The following is a 20,393-nucleotide window of genomic DNA, read 5'->3' as shown; positions in this document are numbered from 1 at the left end:
AATGTTTGAAATGTTAAGTCACAGTTTATGGTTAAATGCCAAAATTGGAATTCAGAGAAAGAAGTCAGCCCAGTTTGGCCTAGCTAGGGAAAGGTTCACAGAGTAGGACTTGAGGGGGTGTTGAAGAAGGGCCATGCAAAAGGGTTGAAGGGGAGGGCTTTCTAGGTGAAAACTGCTTAGTGGAGATAGCTCTATCCTTCATTTATCACTCAGGACCACTTTGGAGTTAGTGGATCTTTCAATCCTAGGCCTGGACCTCAGGTAATGTAAAGCCAATAGGTTCCCGGCTTGCTTTTAAAATGTCTCTTGGCAACACAAATGTGCACTTTGATGACTGGGTAGGGAAACATACTATGATTTTACTGATATAGGGAATTCTCAGATTAAAAAAAAATTCTTTACCAACGTACACTGGCATCTTGTCAGCAAATCATTCTCAGAGTTGCCTAGAGAATTGAGAAATTAAAACTTGTCCATGGTCAAACAGCCAGTATGTGTCAGAGGCAGGACTTGAACCTAGCTCTTCTTGGTTTGAAGGTCAACTCCTTTGCACCATGCTGCCTCTTAGTGTGATAGTTGGCATCTGAAATTTCCCCTATTTTAAGTAACTCCTTGACTTGTATACTAGCCTACATCATTCAGGTAAACCAACACCACTTAGATTTTTTTTCATTAAAAGAGCCTGTGCCTGTATTTGGCTGTTTGTCTTAGAAGAAAAGAAAGAAATGATGGAAAATAAAGAAGTATATAGAGAAATAATAGAAAAATATAAGAATGTGCTGTATAAAGGTGAACTAGATAGCCATTTAAATGATGTAATTAGAGCTAAAAATCCCACCTACTCCCTTTTGCTATAATTATAACCCAAAAAATTTGGAAAAAGAGGTTAAAAAAAAGTTCACCTCTAATTCATATTATTACGTCAAAAGCATATGATCTCCCATAAGCTTGCCCAAACTTGTGATGTAGCAGAAAAAGGTGTTTGGAAATTCGATTGGTAGTTTTCTCACTTAGAATCAAAAGACTCAGGTTTGAGTCTTGGATCTGATACTTATTAGCTGTTGATTGTGAGAAAACCATTTAACCACTCTCAGCCTCAGTTTCCTCATCTGCAAAATGGGAATAACACTATTATACAACCTACTTCATAGTGTTGACACATAAACTAGAAATGAAAGCTATTGTTTCTGATAAAAATTAAATGACTAAATTAACATTAAACTAATTAAATTAAACTAAATGACTAAGAACAACAGTGATAAACTACAGGGTGATGATAGTATCATAGTAAGAGCTCTTGAGTCAGAGAAGAGGGGTTCAAATCTCAATTCCACTTGTATCATCTACTTGTATGATCTTGGCTGAGCCACGTACCTGCTTGAGCTTTGGTTTCTCTCATCTGTAAAACGAGGGGGTCAGACTAGATAGTTTCTGGTGTCTTTTCAAGCTCTAGCTCTATAATAGTATGATGTTATCACTAACTGTGTAACCATGGGCTAACAAGTTACTATGTCTTTCGGCCTTGGTTTCTTACTCTATAAAACAGAGGAAACAACAAATACGGCATGTAGGAGTTAGCTGGAAAACTACATAAGCTGTCAGAAGAGCAAAGCCAAATACTGAACATAATAGCACAGACATTCTAAATGGGGATAATATAAATGTTCTAAATAGGGAGGTTGAACTGGATGAGTCAGTTAATAATTCTAATTTGAAAAAAAAAAACAAACCTAAACATATTAATTATTACACACAAAACAACTGTTTGCTGCCTTGCTGTTCAGGGTTATGTAAGAGATTTTGTATTTTTTCTCATGGTCTGAACAGAATGTTTATCTTTCAAGTATAATTTTAAGAAATCTCAATATTGCCCAATGATAATACATTTGTAAAGCCAGAAAAGGGCAGATAATATTTAATACACTCCATGTCCACTTCTAACCAACCAAAATTTCCCCCGATGTAAGGAAGAGAAATGATGAAAATCACAAGTGTTTTATTATGCATTTTATTTCCAGTGAAATCAAATCTTTATTACTGCTGTGACCACAGAAAGTCTTCACATTTGATGCAAATATGAGAGATCAATTACAAAGTCACTTAGTGGCACTATTTCTGACAAACCCAAGAAGTTTATTATATTATGTAAAACAGATTATAAGCATAACTTTAATAAGCTCTAACTGCACTGCAGTTGCAAGAAAGCAAACCCATAATGTGTCACATAAATGGTAATTGTTTTAGATTGATTTAACTAGTGCTTATTTTAACTGCAATTAATAGTAGCATATTCAACTTAAGAAAACTGGTTCAATTCGCTTCAACTTTCAGTTTGAAAATATTAGTTTTTATTGCAAACCTAAATATGGTTTAGAAAGTTTAATGCTTCCTTTCTAAACAACAATATATTATATATAATATTTAATATGTATATACTTATTTTCACATTGGAATTAATTAGAATTTACAAGTTTAGTTTGACGGACTGAATGATCCCATTTCAAATGCTAAATTTTACTGAGTTCCTGTAGCAGTGTGGACTGAAAGCAGGGAATCATGATCAGACAGGAAAGAAGTGGCAGCAGTCGCTTCAGAAAGGATGGGTGCAAGCACGTGACGGCAAACAGGGCATGTTCCTGACTGAAAGAGAAGAAAAAACAGGTTAACAGACCGTAAAGACACAGAAAGACTGCCAAAGAGAAGTACTTTGATTTTGTTTTGGAAAACAAAAACATCTTAAATCTGACCTTGCTAAAAACTGGTGAAATAACTTTATAAGAAAAACCAAAACAATCAAAAACCCCTAGTATGGGGTTAGATGGAGCCCGGGTTAGATGGAGACCTTATATAGATAATTTAAAGTATAATGCAAACATTAGGAAAATCAAAAACTCTCTCAGCTTGTTCCACCAAAGCCACTGGCCAAGGGATTTAGCTCATTCTTGTTATTATACCCGGAGTCTCCTTTTAATGCCAAGCTCAATTCAGAATTCACAGGACAGTTTAGGACTGGGAGAGGTGGCTGCTTTCTAAAAAGACCAAGAAAAGCAGAAGGGGGGGGCGGGCAGGGAGAAAGAACAATGTTGCAGGGTTCCAGGTGTGTCTGTCTGCAAAGTCAACCCTCCCAACAGGGCTAATCCAGTAATCCAGAGAAAAGCTGCTGGAGAGAGACGTCTCTCCGTAACAAAGCCATTTCCTGGTAGCCCAGGAGCTGCAGGACTATACTATGTACAGAAGGTGTGTTATAAGCTTGTCTAAGCTATGACACTATAGGCTGTGTGTTCTAGTACATATGACACATACATATGCACATCATACACATATAATGCTATTTGTGATTTTCTTTATATGGCATTACATGTTCTTTCCTGTTTAGTTCTAATCCTTTAAAAGGCACAGTGATGAAATTATAAGGATATAAGGAAGAACAAGGACAAGATAACACTTGGGACAAAATAGTGGTAATTTAACACTAGATTACAATACTGTCATGTAAAAGAGAACATACATAAACCATGACAGATTTTGTGAAATTTTAAGACAATGCTCTAAGACCGAGATTTTTCCAAGTTTCTACTACTCTTTCATTAAAGATTCTAGTAAAGATGAAAATGAAGGTTTCTTTTCTTTGGGGAGAAAGACAAAAGAGAGCTTCATAGTCTTCTTTGCTCTAAAGACCAAGACAGGAAAAAATGGTTTAAAACATTTTAATCACAATTTACCTATTTCCCTCTATCTCAATACCACTGAGCCAAAGAGCAGGCATCATAATTGGTGTTTATTGTATCTTCTTATAGCACCAAAGACAAAAAGGCTAAAAATATTACTGAAGATTAAAAAAAAATAAAACTTAAAATGGAAATAACAGATGTGGCATGTTGGAATTAGCTGGAAAACTAAATGGTCAAAAAGGTAAAGTCAAATACTGTATACAATGATGCAGACATTCTAACTGGGGACAATAAAAATGGTATAATATTATGAAGAAGACCACATTTTTAGAACAAGCAAACCAAGGAATAAATAAAACCATTAATCTGGTTATAGAAGTAATTTCATTAATCTCTATTTATAAACTGTTAGGGTCAGGAATATGAATATTGTGATCCGCATTACATACTTTTAGGACTTTCTGGGAAACTACCTAGAAAATTGACTTGAAGAGAGCTCTTAAGTAATTTGGTAATTAGATTTAAGGATTCCATTAGGCAGTAAGATGGTATTACATTTACTTTGAAAATAACTTAACAGACTCAGAAAATGGGACGAGATAAATTAAGCAGATTAATATTTAAATTTAAATGCTCCCAAATGCATATAAAGAAGTAAAACAATGATGTAAAAAAAAGAAGGGAGAAAAACTTAGTCTAGACAAAGGGGTGATGTCATCTTAGACTCTTTAAAATGAAGTTGATCAAATATTTATGGAAAGTGTGCAAATCTTAATGTAAAAGAAATTTTCCCCAAATCTCAATATTCTCTACCATACACACAATATTTCCAAGGGATTGGAGAAAAGGGATATACTGAAATATTCCAATACTACTTTAATATACTCTAAATGGACTATTTAAAGTCCCACTGTCTTAGATATTTACAGTTAGACTAGATCAAACACACATTTGTTAAAAGTTTTTTAAAAATTATTTTTTAAATTATGACTAAAAATTGATCGTGAATTTCCAAAATTGCCATTAAGTACACTTAGTTGTTTTCTATGTTACATGTTGTCAGTGCTATCAGTTAGCAAAGTAGTTTAAAATGATCAATCTAGAGTTGTTATGTGGGTATGTATTTCTAGTAATGAATAAAAACAGAATCCCCAAAACAAGCAATTCAAGCACTGGGGGTAAAATGATGAAAATGAAACTGTCCTTTTCATCAAGGGGAGGTGGGCAGGATACAACATCTATAAAAATAGTAAATATAAAGTATAGTCAAAGTAACATAATAATTTCAAGAGGGAAGGATAATAATTGGGGACTATCAGAAAAAAGACTCATTTACAGGGTGACACCTGAGCTATGCTTTGAAGGAGGTGGAGGTGAAGAAGTATATTTCAAACATGGGGGTCTACCTGTGCAAAGACATGGAAGCAGATGGATGCCATTTATAGTGAACAGCTAGTAAGTCAGTTTGGATGGAACATAGTGTATGAGGGGCAACAATTTGAAATAAAGACTGAAAAGGGAGACGGGGGCTGATTGTGAAGGCCTTTAAATAGTAAGTTGAGGATTTTGTATTTTATCCTAGAGGCAATAATGGGTTATTAGAAATTTCTGAGGGGGAAAGGGGGGAATGACATAATCAGATTCATGTAGGAGATATATTAAAGAGACTAGAAGTAAGGAAACCAAAGACTAGGTTATTAGACTAATCCAACGGAGAGATGATGAGAACCTGAACTAGAGGCTAGATCAGTGAAGAGAAGGGGAAAGTTGTAAGGGATGTAGTCAAGACAAAACTGACAAAACCTGAGAACTGACTGGATAAGGGGTGGGGGTGAAGGAAAATGAAGAGTCAAGGAAGATTTCAAGGTTGGTAACCTGGATGACTGGAAACAGAATGGTGCTGAAAACAGAAATGGGGAGATTTGAAGGGAAAATAAGTTGTTTTGTATATGGTGAGTTGGAGATCCCCATGGGACTATCAAGCAGGAGATGTCCAGGAGTCAATAGGTAATGTAGGACATTTCCCTCTAGTTCAGGGAAGAGATTAGGGTAGATATATGTACTTGGGGGAGTTGGCATAGAGATGACAATTAAATCTACAGGAACTGACTAAGACAGCAAGGAGGTGGGGAAAGGGAAGAAAACAGGCATTTAAAATGCCCACTAGGTGCCAGGCACTATGCTAAGCTCAGAAGAGGGCCCAAGACAGAGTTTCATGAGATTCCCGACCTTAAAGGCTAGAAGATGAGGATGATCCAGCAACTGGACACCAAGAAGAAATAGACAGGTAAGAGGAGTGAAATCAGTATCACAGAAGCTAAGGGGAAAGTGAGTTTCTGGGAGGAGAGGTCACTGATAGTGTCAACGTCTGCAGTGAAGTAAAGTAGAACAGTGATTTACTAACCTTGGACAGAGAACTTTTTGTTGAGTGGTGATAGCCAAAGCCATATTGCAAGAGACCGAGGAGAGGGAGATGGGAAATGATGAGGCAATGATAGCATTTGAATTTCCTAAGAGACTGGTTATGAAAGGGAGAGGACAGAATAAAATAAAAGCTTGAAGGTATGGCAGAGTCCAAGTGAAGGTTGTTTAGAATGGAGGACACCTGGACATGTCTTATGTTGTATGAAAGAAACCAGGGATAAAGAGAGATTGAAAATGACAGAAAGAACAAATGATTAAAGGAGAAGGGAGATGGGGATGAAAATATAAGTGGCAGCTGGCCTTGTAGAATGTGAAGCAAAAGAGAAACAACTGGGGATTTTGAAGTAGGGGAGAAGACAGGGCTTCTGCTTGATCATCTTTATTTTCTCAATAAAGGACGAGGTAAGATTTTAAAAAATGCTTGGAACTATTCTCTCAGTGTTAGTTTCTAGAAAAAAAACTGCATAAATCCCTGTAAAAGTCAAATAAAAACTTACCTTCTGCAGCCAAAGAGTTACACAGGGCTTATGAAAGAAATGGCTACATGGTAACTCTGTTATTATTTCATCCTTAACATATTCACTGCAGCAGATAGCACAGCACTGTTCCTGACCAACAGCTGAAAAAACAGAGTGTTTAGTTCAACCACATGTTCATAATGTATAACTTAAATCAAATGGAAAATGAAAATCATTGCTTAAGAGAGGACTCAGAACAAAACCTTGTTCAATTATGAATTAGTCAAATCCTGAAAATCTATACACAACTGGGACTTGCAAACAAGCCTGTACCCAATAGGCATTCAATTTAATCTTAAACAAACAACATACACTGAAGGAGGACTATCTGTCCCAGTATGCCATTTCATATTGCCAAATGCTATTTCATGAGATGTAGCTGCTATGTAAAATGCAACAAAAGCTTCTGATGTTTAAAGTTCCATTTTACATGCAGACTGATCATGTACTTTAACATACAGTTAACTGAACCATTTTAATATTTCCTGGGTCACTCTTTTCCTACCAGTGTGATCTTCTGTAACGATGGTCTGTGGAAGACAGTCAATGCTTTCTTTGCTGGCAGGTGGGTGAGCCTGATCAACATCAACTGCAAGAGACTCTAAATGGGCCAGAGCAGTCTGAGAGAGAAAAAGTCAGAGTGGTTTACTCAAAACAACTTCAGACAACAAATCATCTATCTCATCGTAACTATCTGGAGTTTAATCACAATATAACAGACCAACTTTACTTACCTCTTCTTCAAAATACAGAACCTTAGACAAAAAATATGACTTGCCTTATCAGCAACCTTCCTTCCTACAGTATTTTAGACTTTCACTTGACCCTGGGAATGGCAGTCCTATGGAGGTGCTGCTCCCTCCTCCCACTCTCCTTCTTAGGTCTTAGGAAACACCTGGAAGGATTATAAAATATGGACGGAGAGAAGGGATGGAAACACAGGCGGGCGGTTGAAACCCCTGAGTAAAGGGAAAGGAAGAACACGGTGGAATGAGGAAGCAAGAAAACCTTACTCACCTCAGGTACTTTATACAGGGATAAACTTCGGGATTATGGACAGTATTAGTTAAATGATTTAGTCAACTTTTTATTCAATTCAACAAGTATTTATTAAATATTAGATATGGAACACTGTACTAGATGCTGCTGGGTTACAAACTTCAGTTAAGACACCATCGCTCCCCTCAGTTAGCTCAGTCCAGTAGGGGACCACCATGTGTATGTAATTAATTCACACTAAGTACATATGACAGAAACAAATGGTTTTGGAGATAAAAGTCATAACCAATTTGAGGGAGGGGAGAATCATGGATGTGTTCCTGAAGTAAGTGGGCTTTAAAAGATGAAAAGGAATTAAATGGGCAGGTAGGAGTAAGGGCGGCATTGCAGGTATATAAGGGGACAAGTTTGAATGCAAGTGAACAGGAGATAAAGGCAGAAAAGAAGGGTGGAACCAGATTGCAGTAGGCCTTGAATAAGGGGCAAATGAGACCGAATTTTACTCAGAAGAGAACAAGAAATCCTTGAAGGAGTTTTAAATCCGTCTCCCAATTATATGAAGATAGATAATAGGGGCAGGGGGAGCAGAGACAGAATGCTCCATTAGAAGATAACTCCCAGTGGGTAATAATGAGGGTCTATTGTGGTAACAGTGGGAATAAAGGATGGCGGAGGGGAAGTAAGCAATGCTGAGGAAACAGAAATATAAAATTTGACTGTGACTATTCCCGAAGCATAAACTGTATTTAGTCCAGACTATTCCAAATAAAGTGGCAGCCTAGCAGAGCATGTAGAAATCTGGCCATGAGGTCAGGACAGCCATTTCAAACACACACACCGAGCAAGGCACATCATCTCTCCGTGCTGTAGGCAACTTTTAAAGATAAGTATCTTCAACACTGTTTGAAGGAATTTCCTCATTGGGAATTCCTTACACCAATAAAATAACATCTGTTTAAAAAAATTAAAAAAAGATGCAAATAAAATACAAAAGTTTCTATCAACACTAAAAGTTGCTCTTTAGGGGTCAAACTTAAAAATTTTTTTTAAACAACATGAAATTATACGACCCAATTTGTAAGATACTGGGGGAAAACTCTATCTTATTCCTTCATTAAAATTAAAAATTTTTTTTTTTTGCAAAAAAGCTAATTGGGTTAATATTCAATAAATGGTCCAAATTCACTTTAACTCAAATGTAATGAACTCTGGTGGATAAGCTACAGCCTGGGATATACTAAAAATTAGCTGAAAAAATTAAGTTACTCATTTCTAAAGAATAATTTGCAGTTTGGATTTTTATCTCTTCTATGGGAGCCAGTATAAAACAGTGGGGGAAGGGAGAGAACACAGAAGATGTGGATCTGAATATCAGTTATATTACTTATTACCTTTACGACCCTAGCTAAGTCATTTCACTTTTTCATGCCTCACTTTCCTTATCTTTAAAAGCCAGATGCAAATACCTATAATAGCCACAGGGATGTTATGAAGATCAAAATGACATCAAATGTAGCGAGCTTTCTTGATAAAAAAATTCCATATGAAGATTAGCTATTAATATTACTAAAGATATATGTCAATGCATTAATCTTACATTTAAAATATTAATAAGCAACAAACAGAAAATCCATTTCTCCCTTCAATTAATGGACATAATCTTCATAGTTCTTGGCATTTAATTATGATTAAAAGTTGGTGCTATTCTTTTGCTTCCTAATTTATAAAAGTAAGACTGTCCTACATGTTTTCCCCTCATTTTCCCTCAACAAACAATTCTGTTCCTCGGTCTCCTGGAATCCCTAGCTTCATTCAAGGTTCAGCTCAAGTGCCATCCATCCCTTTCATGGGCCTTTCTAGATGTCCTCTATTTGAAAGTGTTAACCCTTAAAAATTACTTTGTATTTACTTTACATATTTTTAATTTACTTTAACAAAATATATGTAGTTTCTCCATTGATAAAATGCAAGGCCCTTGAAGGCATTTTTTTCTTCGCAGTTCCCTCCCTCTCCCATGCTTAGTACATAATAGGTGCTTAATAATATGTGCTCCTTCGACTGAATTCAATTAAGTCAAGAATGTCCTTTCAAGGATATTTATGATTAAGGAAATATTCCTTAAAATTTAGCCAGCTTTTGCCATGACTTACTGTATATTTTAGGAATGAAGACTAAATAACTGAACTAAACACACTTTACCAATGTAGCTGACAAGCAAATGCTTCCCCCCTCCCCATTTTTTCAGAGTATAGAAATGAATGACTATGAGACTAGAGGATGTTCAAATTATAGAACTCATTCGATTTGTTTTTCAAATATGCATGTGTGGCAAATATAACTTGAACGAGACTTTGTCTACTGTGGTACACAGCACTGGAAATCAGCAGTCTTTTCGTTTTTAAAAGAGTAGTACTTTTAAATAAAGAAATGGTGGTATATAAATATATACTAGGATATATACTAATATATATATACTAATATATATAATATATATACTAATATATATAAGGATTACTAAAACTAAGCATATGATAAAAGTTTATTATTTAGAACACTTTCCTGCTATTTATGCAATAAATTGCTTTTCGTAATTAGTGCAATGAAATTACTTTTGTATGAACTGGGATACTTTTAATTAAAAATCAAAATATAGATTAGTCAAGTTAATCTTTCTTTGGCATATTTCAAAATAGGCCATACCTGGAATTGTGAATACTCCTGATTAGTTATCTATGTATTATTCATAAGAGTCATGAAAGATATTTAAAAAAATACTTATTTTCCTTCTTTCTTATTTTCTCTCCTCCATAACCATTCCCCTTGTTTTAATTTTTCATTTTCTTTAATGAGATAAGCATAAGTTGGTAGTACATTATCTTTGGTATTTGCTATAGCCATATTGTCCAAATGTTCACAAAATCTACCAACTAAAGTAGCTAAGAAAAGAATGGCTCTTTTGTGAACGACTCCTCCTGGAATCAATTCAGGTGAAAATGAAGAAAAAAGAAAACACCTAGGCATGTTTGATTCTTAGCTCAAAAAATAATCTCGGGTTTGTGGGTTTGGTCCTTGGAGTGGCAAAAGACATAGGTCTAGTAAATGAGAGTCATTATCAAAGGGCTTTACTGAAGAAATAAAGAAAACTTTGGTGTCTTGCACCCTTCATTTTGGTAACTACTCCAGGTAGCATAATTACATTTAGAAAGGTAAGAAGTTGAGTCCACCTGCCTTTGTAGTAGGTCTCGTTCCCTAACTTTTTCAAATCCTTCACACATTTAATGTTAAAGATCTGAAACACATCACAGGTTACATAGTTCAGTTTGTCCCACTGGAGCAATTTAAAAAAATTAAACATAATCTTATCACAATCCTTTTAGGAAGAATCCAGTATTATCTAGAATTACTGGCAAAGTTCAATGTTTTGGGGTTTTTTTTTTAATGGCAAGTTTTTAGGCTGCTTAAAGGTAATTGGGAAAAGGGTAGAATAGTAAATATATAGGCAGAGATAATTTATTTCAATTAATTTTTCAAAAGCCTTACACTGCGGTGCTATTTAGTAAACTTTTGGAAACTTCTATGATTTTTTTTTGCTGAGAGCACAGTTATTTGTTTCTGTTTTTATTGTCAAAATAATAAAAAGCAAATTCTTAAAAAATAAATAATCTTGGCTATCTTCCTACTACCACTTTACCAATGTGAAAGCAGGAGTCATTTATAAAAATTACAGCAGACATTTACAGTGATTGAAACCGGGCCAAGCACTCTGCACACATTTTCTTCTTTGATCCTCAAAACAAACCTAAGAGGTAGATATAAGAGGAATAAAGAGAAAAAAATAAACATAAAGTAGGAGAAGAATTAGCCTTGGGAAAGAATAAATTTATGAAATGGAAGAAAAAATACATTATACTTAGGAACATGCCTACTGCTTAAATTTAGAAAATTTCAAGAAAAGGTGAATTTGAGGAGTACAAAATGTGTTGCTGAAAAAGGCTTTAAACAGAATATAATACTGCTGAGAGAGAGGAATATTTCTGGTATTAAAACAAGTGTTTCCATTTTGATGAGGGATTTGAATTCCATGAAGCAGAGAAAAGAATCACATCTAAGCATTCATAAATGGGAATTAGGAAAAGAATGAAAAAAAAAAAACGGAAAAGGTCTTGGGAAAAGAGGCTCTAGAAATTGAGTTGACAAATAAAAGGGCTAATACTGATACACTTCAGAACCACTGGGGAAATTTAAAGCCACCCAGAAACTTGCTTGAAAAGGTGCTAACTTGTTTTGGTGGGAGGAATTTAGCTTTAAAAAGAAAAAAAGAAAGAAAATGAGAACACAGAATAATCTATAATGTACAAGCCCAATTTATGTAACTGAATTTGAAAAGTTATTGTCAATGGATTTTCCATGGGTGTTTCAAACTCTGAATAACAATTCTTTTCACACGGTTGGTAACAAAAGAAATATAAAACCTTCTACTGGTAAGATATTATACTTGTTAGTTAAACTACGTATTACATTATTTTGAAAGGAAAGTTTTCTTTATGTTCAATTATATGAAAGCTATTTACCACATTTATTTAAAATTTAGCCTAAATGAATAGAAGGCAACTATTTCCTAAAAGTTTAAAAGAATATTTTGAACTTAAATGAATGATATGTGAATCTGAAGTTTAAGCATCAAACGCAAACCACTGCTTTGCTTTAAAGATTAAATATGACTGATGATTAACTTCAAAGCATGTATTAAATTCTAAGAAGGGAAAACACAAAGAAGAGTTGGGAAAGTAGAAGAGAGGGATAAGGAGGGTACTTGTTTAGAGGCAAGGCATCTAATAAGGAGGAGATATCAAAGCTGTCTATAAATAATATGAAGAAATGCTCCAAATCATTAATAATTAGGCAAATACAATTAAAATAACTCTGAGGTTCCACCTTACCCCAATCAGATTGGCAAAGATGACAAAAAGTGAAAACGACAAAAACTGGAAGGGTTTCCAGAAGATGGGTCCATTTGTAGCTGCCATGAAATGGTCTAGCAATTCTAGAAATTAATTTAGAACTATGCCCCAAAGTTATCAAACTATGACTGCTCCTCAAACCCAGAGATCCCACTATTGGGCCTATACCTCAAAGTGACCAAAGATGGAAAAGACCCCTAAATACAAAAATATTTATAATGTATTTTTCTGTTAGAGCAAAGAAAAAGGGAGCGGGAAGCCATCAACTGATGAATGGCTGAACACGCTATGGTATAGGAATATAATGGAATATTACTACAATAAAAAGAATTATACAAGAGCCAGTTCTAGAGCATCCTGGGAGGACTTGTCTGAACTGGCACTGAGTCAAGTGAGCAGAACCAAGAAAACAATTTGAACTACAAAGACACCAAGAGCTAGGGTTTACATGGTATTTCAAGTTTTGCAAAGTGCTTTACATGTTAACTGATTTGATCCTTACAACAACCCAGTGAGATAGTTTTCATTATCCCTGTTGTATAGCTGAGGAAATGGAAGCAGGCAGAGGTTAAGTGACTTGCCCACAGTCACACAACTAGTAAGTGTCTCAGGGTGGATGTGAACTCGTCTTCCTGACTTCAAGTCCAGAACCCTATCCTAGCTACTAATAATAATAATTTTTAAAAAATTTTAAAGACATAAGAACTCCAATTAATGTAATGATCTACAACCCGTTCTAGAGAACTAATGAAAGATGCTATGAAATCTCCTGTCAACCTAAGATGCAGAATAAAAGATACCTGCAGACTGCTAATGTGGGCATTTGTTCTGGGGACTATTTATATTGGTTACTCAGGTTGGAGATGGGGACTGTGGGACAGCAAGGTTGATTAGGAATAGGGAAGGAGGAGGGGGAGGGAAAGGGGTCCACTGAAACAAATTTTTTCCCCTAATGCAAAGAGAATAGAAGAAAAGGCAATCACAAGTATGATAACTTTTAAAGTTGCATGCTGAATTTTAATAGAAAAGCAAGCAGAGTACCTAAAAGAGATTTACAGTTTCATGTATAATCTCCTTTTTCTTTTCTACCACAGGCCCACTTTATTTGGTATTTAAATTCAGAATAAAAATAATTCCAAAATATCATATAGTATTTCTCATCTCATAGCACTTTGTAAACATTAATTAATAGTCATACCACAACAGGAGCTTTACTACATATGGGTGACAACTGGCAAGAGGGCTTAAAATAATTTCGTCAAATCCAAAGGATAGGTGGGACACTATTAATTGAGAACCTTCTAGTTCCTAAATTTATGCTAAGATCAATGAATAAATCAACTCATATCCTTTGATACAATTTATGCTGTCAAACTTTTTTTGCCTTCATTCCTCAGGCCTGACTTTTCTGCTGCAGGTACCTTTAGAAAAGCACACTATGGAAAACTGAATTTAAAGCCGTGGTTTGCATAGAAAACACAAATAAGATAATTAAGGGCTCAAAGTATTCTGGCATTAAAATGTATAGGTGAATGAGGATTGGACATATGATTTCAGTGGTACAACAAACCCTTTGGATGAAGAACTTCCTCTATCAATTTAAGTCAGTACCTTCTCTGAAATAGTTTTAGAGAGCTGCCCGGATCATGAAGATTTGTCCAGGATCATGCAACAAATGTTTCAGAGGTTGGGCCTTGAACCTAGGTCTTTTATAAATGATGTAAAAATAATGAGATTTTACTATACTTGACTGGGTTCTGTCTATTCTTAGGCAGCATTCAAATAAAAATTTCCCTCAATGTTGTTATTTCTTGCGGCTCACCCATTTCAGTCATCAACAAGCATTTATTAAGTGCTTGCTGTGTATCAGGCAAGTGCTGGTAATATGGATACAAGCAGAAATAAAAATAGTTCCTGCCTTCAGGGGGCTCACATTCTAATGAAGACAACACAAAAAAGAAAGCTGAAAAGGTTGGGTGCGTGGAGCGGGCAGGGAGGGAAAAGAAGGTAGAAGGTCCCTGGCACTAGAGAGTGGTAGAGAAAGTCTGGAGTGTAGTCTAGAGAAGAAAGAGACATGGCTGGCCTGGGTGCCCTCCTTAAATGGAAGTTCTGAGAAGCACCATCCAATCAGAGGGGAATGGTCACAGGAGAGGAGGGTACTCCAGTACTGGAGTAAGCTTCCAGGAAGAAGAGGATTCTGGGGCATGATAAAGAAAATCTGGAGTGCAGCTGAGTGGACAACTAGAGGCACTGTCCCATATGCTCCATAACAAAACTGTATGGCATAGGTGGGAATACAGAGAGCCAGGGAGCAAGGTGAACTCATGTTGATGGTTAGCAGAAACCTATATAGGGTAATAAGTGACTTTTGTCCTCTACTCTAAGACTCCCATGAAGAATTATGCAACAAAATTTACCAAAGTTCTGAAAGATTCTATTTTGTTATACCAAAGATCTTAACTATAGGCAAGTAAAATTAAGTATTATTTGTTGTTGTTGCTTTAAACTAGGAGAAAAATGAAATGAAAAAAGATCAGATATTTCAATTACACACTCACTGGTAAAATAATAGCAAATTGTAATCCTGTTTTTGATTCTAAAATATGTGGTATCTATTAGAACAAAATGAAGCCAAGAGGGTATTCAAGGATGGAACTGTCAACTGTGTCGATTAAAGTATTGGATTTGGTGATCAGATCACCTTTGAAAGGTCAATTTCAGTGGAGTTGTTGGGAGAGGAGTCAGATGGTGGGAAAGTAAATGAGTGGCATTAAACTGGTAAGGGAAAAATGGTCAATGCTTGCAGGGGTATGGGAAGATGGGCATACTCGTATATTGTTAGTAGATTTGTAAATTGTACCAACTGTTCTGAAAAACAATTTGGAATTACTAGAGAAAAGTCATTAAATTATAAATATCCTTTGACTCAGAGATATCAATACTGGACTTATGCTTGAAAGAGGACAAAGACAGAGAGAAAGAAACTACACAAAAGTATTTATAACAACAATTTTTTCGTGGTAGCAAACATCCAGAAACAAAGTAAATGCCCAATGATTAGGAAATGGCTGAACAAACTATAGTAAACAAATGTAATGGGATCTTACTGCGTCACAAAAAATACATATGAAGAACTCAGGGAAACTTGGGAAGACTCGTGTAAACTGACTCAGAGAACCAACAGTTCAACTGACAAAATGTCTGTAATCATAATAGGTAACATTTCTATAAATGTGCTGCAGGGCTTGCAATGCATTTTGCATGTTATCTCATCTGATTCTCACAACAACCACGTGACGTAGGCGCTACTACCATCTCAGTTTACAGCTGAAGAAAATGAAGATGAGAGAGAGAGAACTTGTTAAGGGTCATATAACTAGTGTTTAATGTAGAACTCTGACTTGGGTTTTTCTAATTTCAAATCTGGTGCTCTATCCATCAAGCACCCAGCTGCCAACATCAAAACTCTGATCAACGAATCAATCTTTAATTTTAGAAAGCTGGTGCCTTATGCATCCCTCCCTTTGGCAAAGAGGTGGTGGATTATAGGTACAAAATGAGGTAAATATTGTCAGTTGTGGTCAATGTGTTGTTTTGCTTTGCTTAATTATACTTCTTTGCTAAGGGAGGCATGAAGGGTAACATAAAGAAGTAGCATATAGTGTTTTTTAAAAAGCATCTAGAATTTTTTTTCAAAGTGTGATGAAGTCTATGTGTCTACTTATTCCAGAAATGTGGCGATGAAAGGAAGGAAAGAGCTAAGTGTAGTTTCAGGTGATAGAAGAGTAGTGGAAAAGTTTTGTTTTGAATGATAGTTCTGACATACTGGCTCTTTTTCTTCTTTTTCTTCTGCCTATAGACATGGACATGGAAAGGAATAGTATGAGAAAAGAGGGAGAGAGAAGAAATCACTGATGAAGGTGGTCACAGAAGTAAGAAGGGACAGGACCAACGGTTCAGATGGAAGGGCTGAAAGACAATTTTTCTCTGTATGTATATGTTACATTAAATATGCATATATGTACATGACATACATACTATTATATATATATGCACATGCCCATCCCTACACACATATGTGCACCTACGTTATATCATGCCTACATCTTGTTTTTAATATGCAGGGTGTCCCAAAAGTCTCAGGGCAGTTTTAAGCTATTAAAGCTATTAAAAGCTTAATGGTCTATTGAAAATTTTAAAAGTTCTATTAGAGTTAAAAGGTCTTTAGAAGAAGCCATTGAGTCCAAATCCTCTAAACTTACAAATAAAGGAACGGAGAATCAGAGAGGTCAAGTGACTTGTGGCTGAGGTCACTTAGAATTGGACCTAAGTCTGATTCCAAGTCCAGTGCACCTGATCTACTATAGCACAAGCTGTCTCTCCTACACATATGGGCACACACAGACATACTTCTATACCTCATATACAGAAACACAGTGGGAAAGGTACTAGAGCTATGATTTCAATGATATAAGAAATTCCTCCTCCCAAAGTAGGCCAACATCATCTCTGCAGCTTCTAGTCTCAGAGAGTTGCTTATAGCCCTGGGCTTCATCCAGCACATGTCTTAGGATAGTACTTGTACCTAGAATCTTCCAGCTTGTAGGTCAGGTCTTTATTTACTACTTTTGCTTCTCACATACATACACATATGGATACTAAAAATGCTATAACATTGTTTCTAATTCTTCTAGAGAAAATGACAGCTTTTCTAGGGTAATCTGTACGTGGATGCAGGATGGCAATCACCACTGTCTCTTTCATTTTATGTTGTTAAGACATGCTAAGGATATTTATAATTACTCATTAAGTTAAGCAGTAGAGGGAGTTAAGTGCAACATGAGAATGCTCATTTTTCCATTCTGCATCCTTCATATAAAAGAAGTTAACAACGTACCTCCATAGCTTGGGCTAACCGCTCTTCTAATGCCATGTAGGTAAGGAACTGAGGATCCACATAAGAAATTGCTTGAGCAACTCCTAAACCATCACCAAATTCATCCAGGAGCCTGGAAAGACATACAACATGATTTGGGAAATAATTTTGCTCTGGGAAAATATACCACATTACTGAATTTTTATATGAGACATTTAAAATCATACTCACATAAGCTATAAACATTTTGGTAGAAGAGTCAAAAAATACAAAAGGAATTTGTGGGAAATTATCAATGCAATGGCTTAATTTCTGCCAACTAAACTCTTTCCTATGGTGTTTTCACTTTAGTCTTTGTGGTTCAACTCCTTGGCCTACCTTGGGCTGAGAAATTAGGTAGTAAGGATGCTAATTGTGCCTGTGTTTATGAAGGAGAAGCAATATATCATGAAATGAAAAAAATAACTTGCTAAGTCCTGCCCAAATGTATCACAGATATATCACAGAAGCCCAAAGAACAGCACAATTTAACTTTTATCTCCCCTAAAGACATAGTTTTTACACACAAATATTCAGCTAGATGGCTAAACATTGTATATTTATACTGGACTTAATTTTGTCTTATCAAAAGGATATGTCAATGCCAAGAAACAGAATAATCAATCAACAAGCATTTATCAAGCCTTACTATGTGCCAGGTACTGTGCTAGGCACTGGGAATATGCTTATAAAAATATTTTACTCAATCAACAAACATTTATTACATGGCTCCAATGGGGCAGGCACTGTGTTAATCATTGGCGATAAACAGAAAAAATTGAAACACTCTCTACTCCTAAGAATTTTGCATTCTAACAACTTTGTGACCACCTCTTCTCTCAAACTTCCCACATTCCCCCCTCCTTTCTCTCAGCTGAGAAATTCAACTCCTCATACACACACATAGATATGTGTATATATACATATAGACAAGCATATACACATATAATACATGTATGTTTGTGTGTATGCATATTCCACACTGGCCATGTTCCCCCCAAATATGTTTCATCTTGCACTTGGAGTCCTTCACCTCTCTATCTGGAAGTGGGTGATACGTTTTTTCATTAGTTCTTGAGAATTGTAGTTAATTATTATTCTAATCAGAGTCTCTAATTCTTTCAAAGTTGTATGTTTCTTTACCATATTGTTGTCATTGTAAACAGAGTGCTCCTGATTCTATGACTTCATTGTGAATCAGTTCAATCTTCTTGGGTTTCTCTGAAACCATTACCTTCACCATTTTATGCAGTACAATAATATTCCATTGACATTTATATATCATAACTTGTTGGATCATTCCCCAGTTTATAGTCACTTCCTCAGGTTTGTCCTTTTTTTTTCTCCCTTCTGCCTCAAAGATGGCTACCATCAGACACAAATAGGCATATATATGTAAAATTCTATACATACTTTCATTTATCAGTTCTTTCTCTGGATATAGGTAATTTGGATATTTATAACAATCAAAATTCCCTATTTGCTCAAAGCCATTCTTAAAACAATACTGCTGTTACTGTATACAATCTTCTTTTGGTTCTGCTCATTTCTCTCTTCATTATTTTGTGCAAGTCTTTCCATTTTTTTTCTAAGATCACTGAGCTCATTATTGCTTAAAGCACAGTAATATTCCATCACAATCGTATGCCACAACTTCTTCAGCCACTCTCCAATTGATGAGCATCCTTGCAATTTCAAGTTCTTTGCCACCACAAAGAGAGCTGCTATAAACATTTTAGAACATAGAGGTTCTTTTCCTTTTTTCATAATGATCTTTAGAAATAGACTTAGTAGTGGTATTGCTGGGTCAAAGGGTATAGGCAGTTGAATAACTTTTTGGGAATAAGTCCAAATTGCTCTCCAAAATGGCTGGACCAGTTCACAATCCCACCAACAAAGAATGAGTGCCCCAATTTTTCCATATCTCCTCCAACATTTGTCACTTACTCCTGCAATCATTTTAGCCAAATCTGATAGGTGCAAAATGTTATCTCAAGGTTGTTTTAATTTCCATTTCTCTAATCAATAATGATTTAGAGCATTTTTAAATATGATTACGATTTCTTCATTGGCACTCTGCCTGTTCATATCCTTTGACCATTTATCAATTGGGGAATGATCTGTACTAGCATAGATTTGACAAAGTTCTTTACACATTTGAGATATGAGACCTTTATCTGAGAAACTGTCTATAAAAATTCCTCCCCCCCACCCTGATTTTCTGCTTTCCTTCTGAACTTGGCTACATTTGTTTTATTTGTACTATCCCTTTTTAATGTAATCAAAATTATCCATTTTACACCTAACTTTGCTATCTCTTATTTATTCATAAACAGTTCACCTATCCATAAGTCTGATAAGTAATATGGAAAGTTCCATGTTTTTCTAATTTTCGTGTACTATTGTAATAACTCTCTTTATATTTAGATCATGTATCCCTTTCAACCTTATCTTGGTAAATGGTATAAGATATTGTTCTATGTCCAGTTTCTGCCATATTGCTTTCCAGTTTTCCCAACAATTTTTACCAAATAATGAATTCTCACCCTAAAATACTAAGTCTTTACACTTGTCAAATAAAATGTTATTATATTTATTTGCTTCTGTAAATTGTATGTTTACTCTATTCCACTGATCTACCTTTCTATTTCGCAGTCAGTACTAGATAGTTCAGATAATTACTGCCTTATAATACAGTTTAAGGTCTTGATATTGTTGACTTTTTGTTCTTTCAAATGAATTTTATAATTTTTTTTCTAATTCAGTAAAAATTTTTTGGTAATTTAACTGGTATGGCATTGAACATATAAATTAGCTTAGGTAAAATTGTCATTTTTATTGTATTGGTTCTGCCTATCCATGAACAATTAATTTTTCTCCAATTATTTAAATCTGATTTTATTTG

General features: G+C 35.3%; 1 protein-coding gene across 5 annotated transcripts in view; it reads right to left on the bottom strand.

Annotated features, from left to right (window-relative positions):
* Nucleotides 1–1,992: 1,992 nt before the first annotated feature.
* The window catches only part of PJA2 (praja ring finger ubiquitin ligase 2), a 116,923-nt gene continuing 98,522 nt past the window's right edge, over nt 1,993–20,393 (bottom strand). For all 5 annotated transcript variants that reach the window (XM_036736047.1, XM_036736065.1, XM_036736079.1 and 2 more), the window contains 4 exons: nt 17,471–17,582; nt 7,119–7,233; nt 6,593–6,714; nt 1,993–2,640 (listed from right to left, as the gene is read on the bottom strand). In XM_036736047.1, the coding sequence (XP_036591942.1) occupies nt 2,515–2,640; nt 6,593–6,714; nt 7,119–7,233; nt 17,471–17,582 (475 nt within the window). In that variant the 3' untranslated portion in view covers nt 1,993–2,514. The remainder of the gene's footprint in view (nt 2,641–6,592; nt 6,715–7,118; nt 7,234–17,470; nt 17,583–20,393) is intronic.

Source organism: Trichosurus vulpecula, chromosome 1, assembly GCF_011100635.1.
Source record: "Trichosurus vulpecula isolate mTriVul1 chromosome 1, mTriVul1.pri, whole genome shotgun sequence".
Taxonomy (NCBI): domain Eukaryota; kingdom Metazoa; phylum Chordata; class Mammalia; order Diprotodontia; family Phalangeridae; genus Trichosurus; species Trichosurus vulpecula.
Note: the sequence above shows the minus strand (reverse complement) of the source record. Positions and strands in the feature narration are given on the sequence as shown.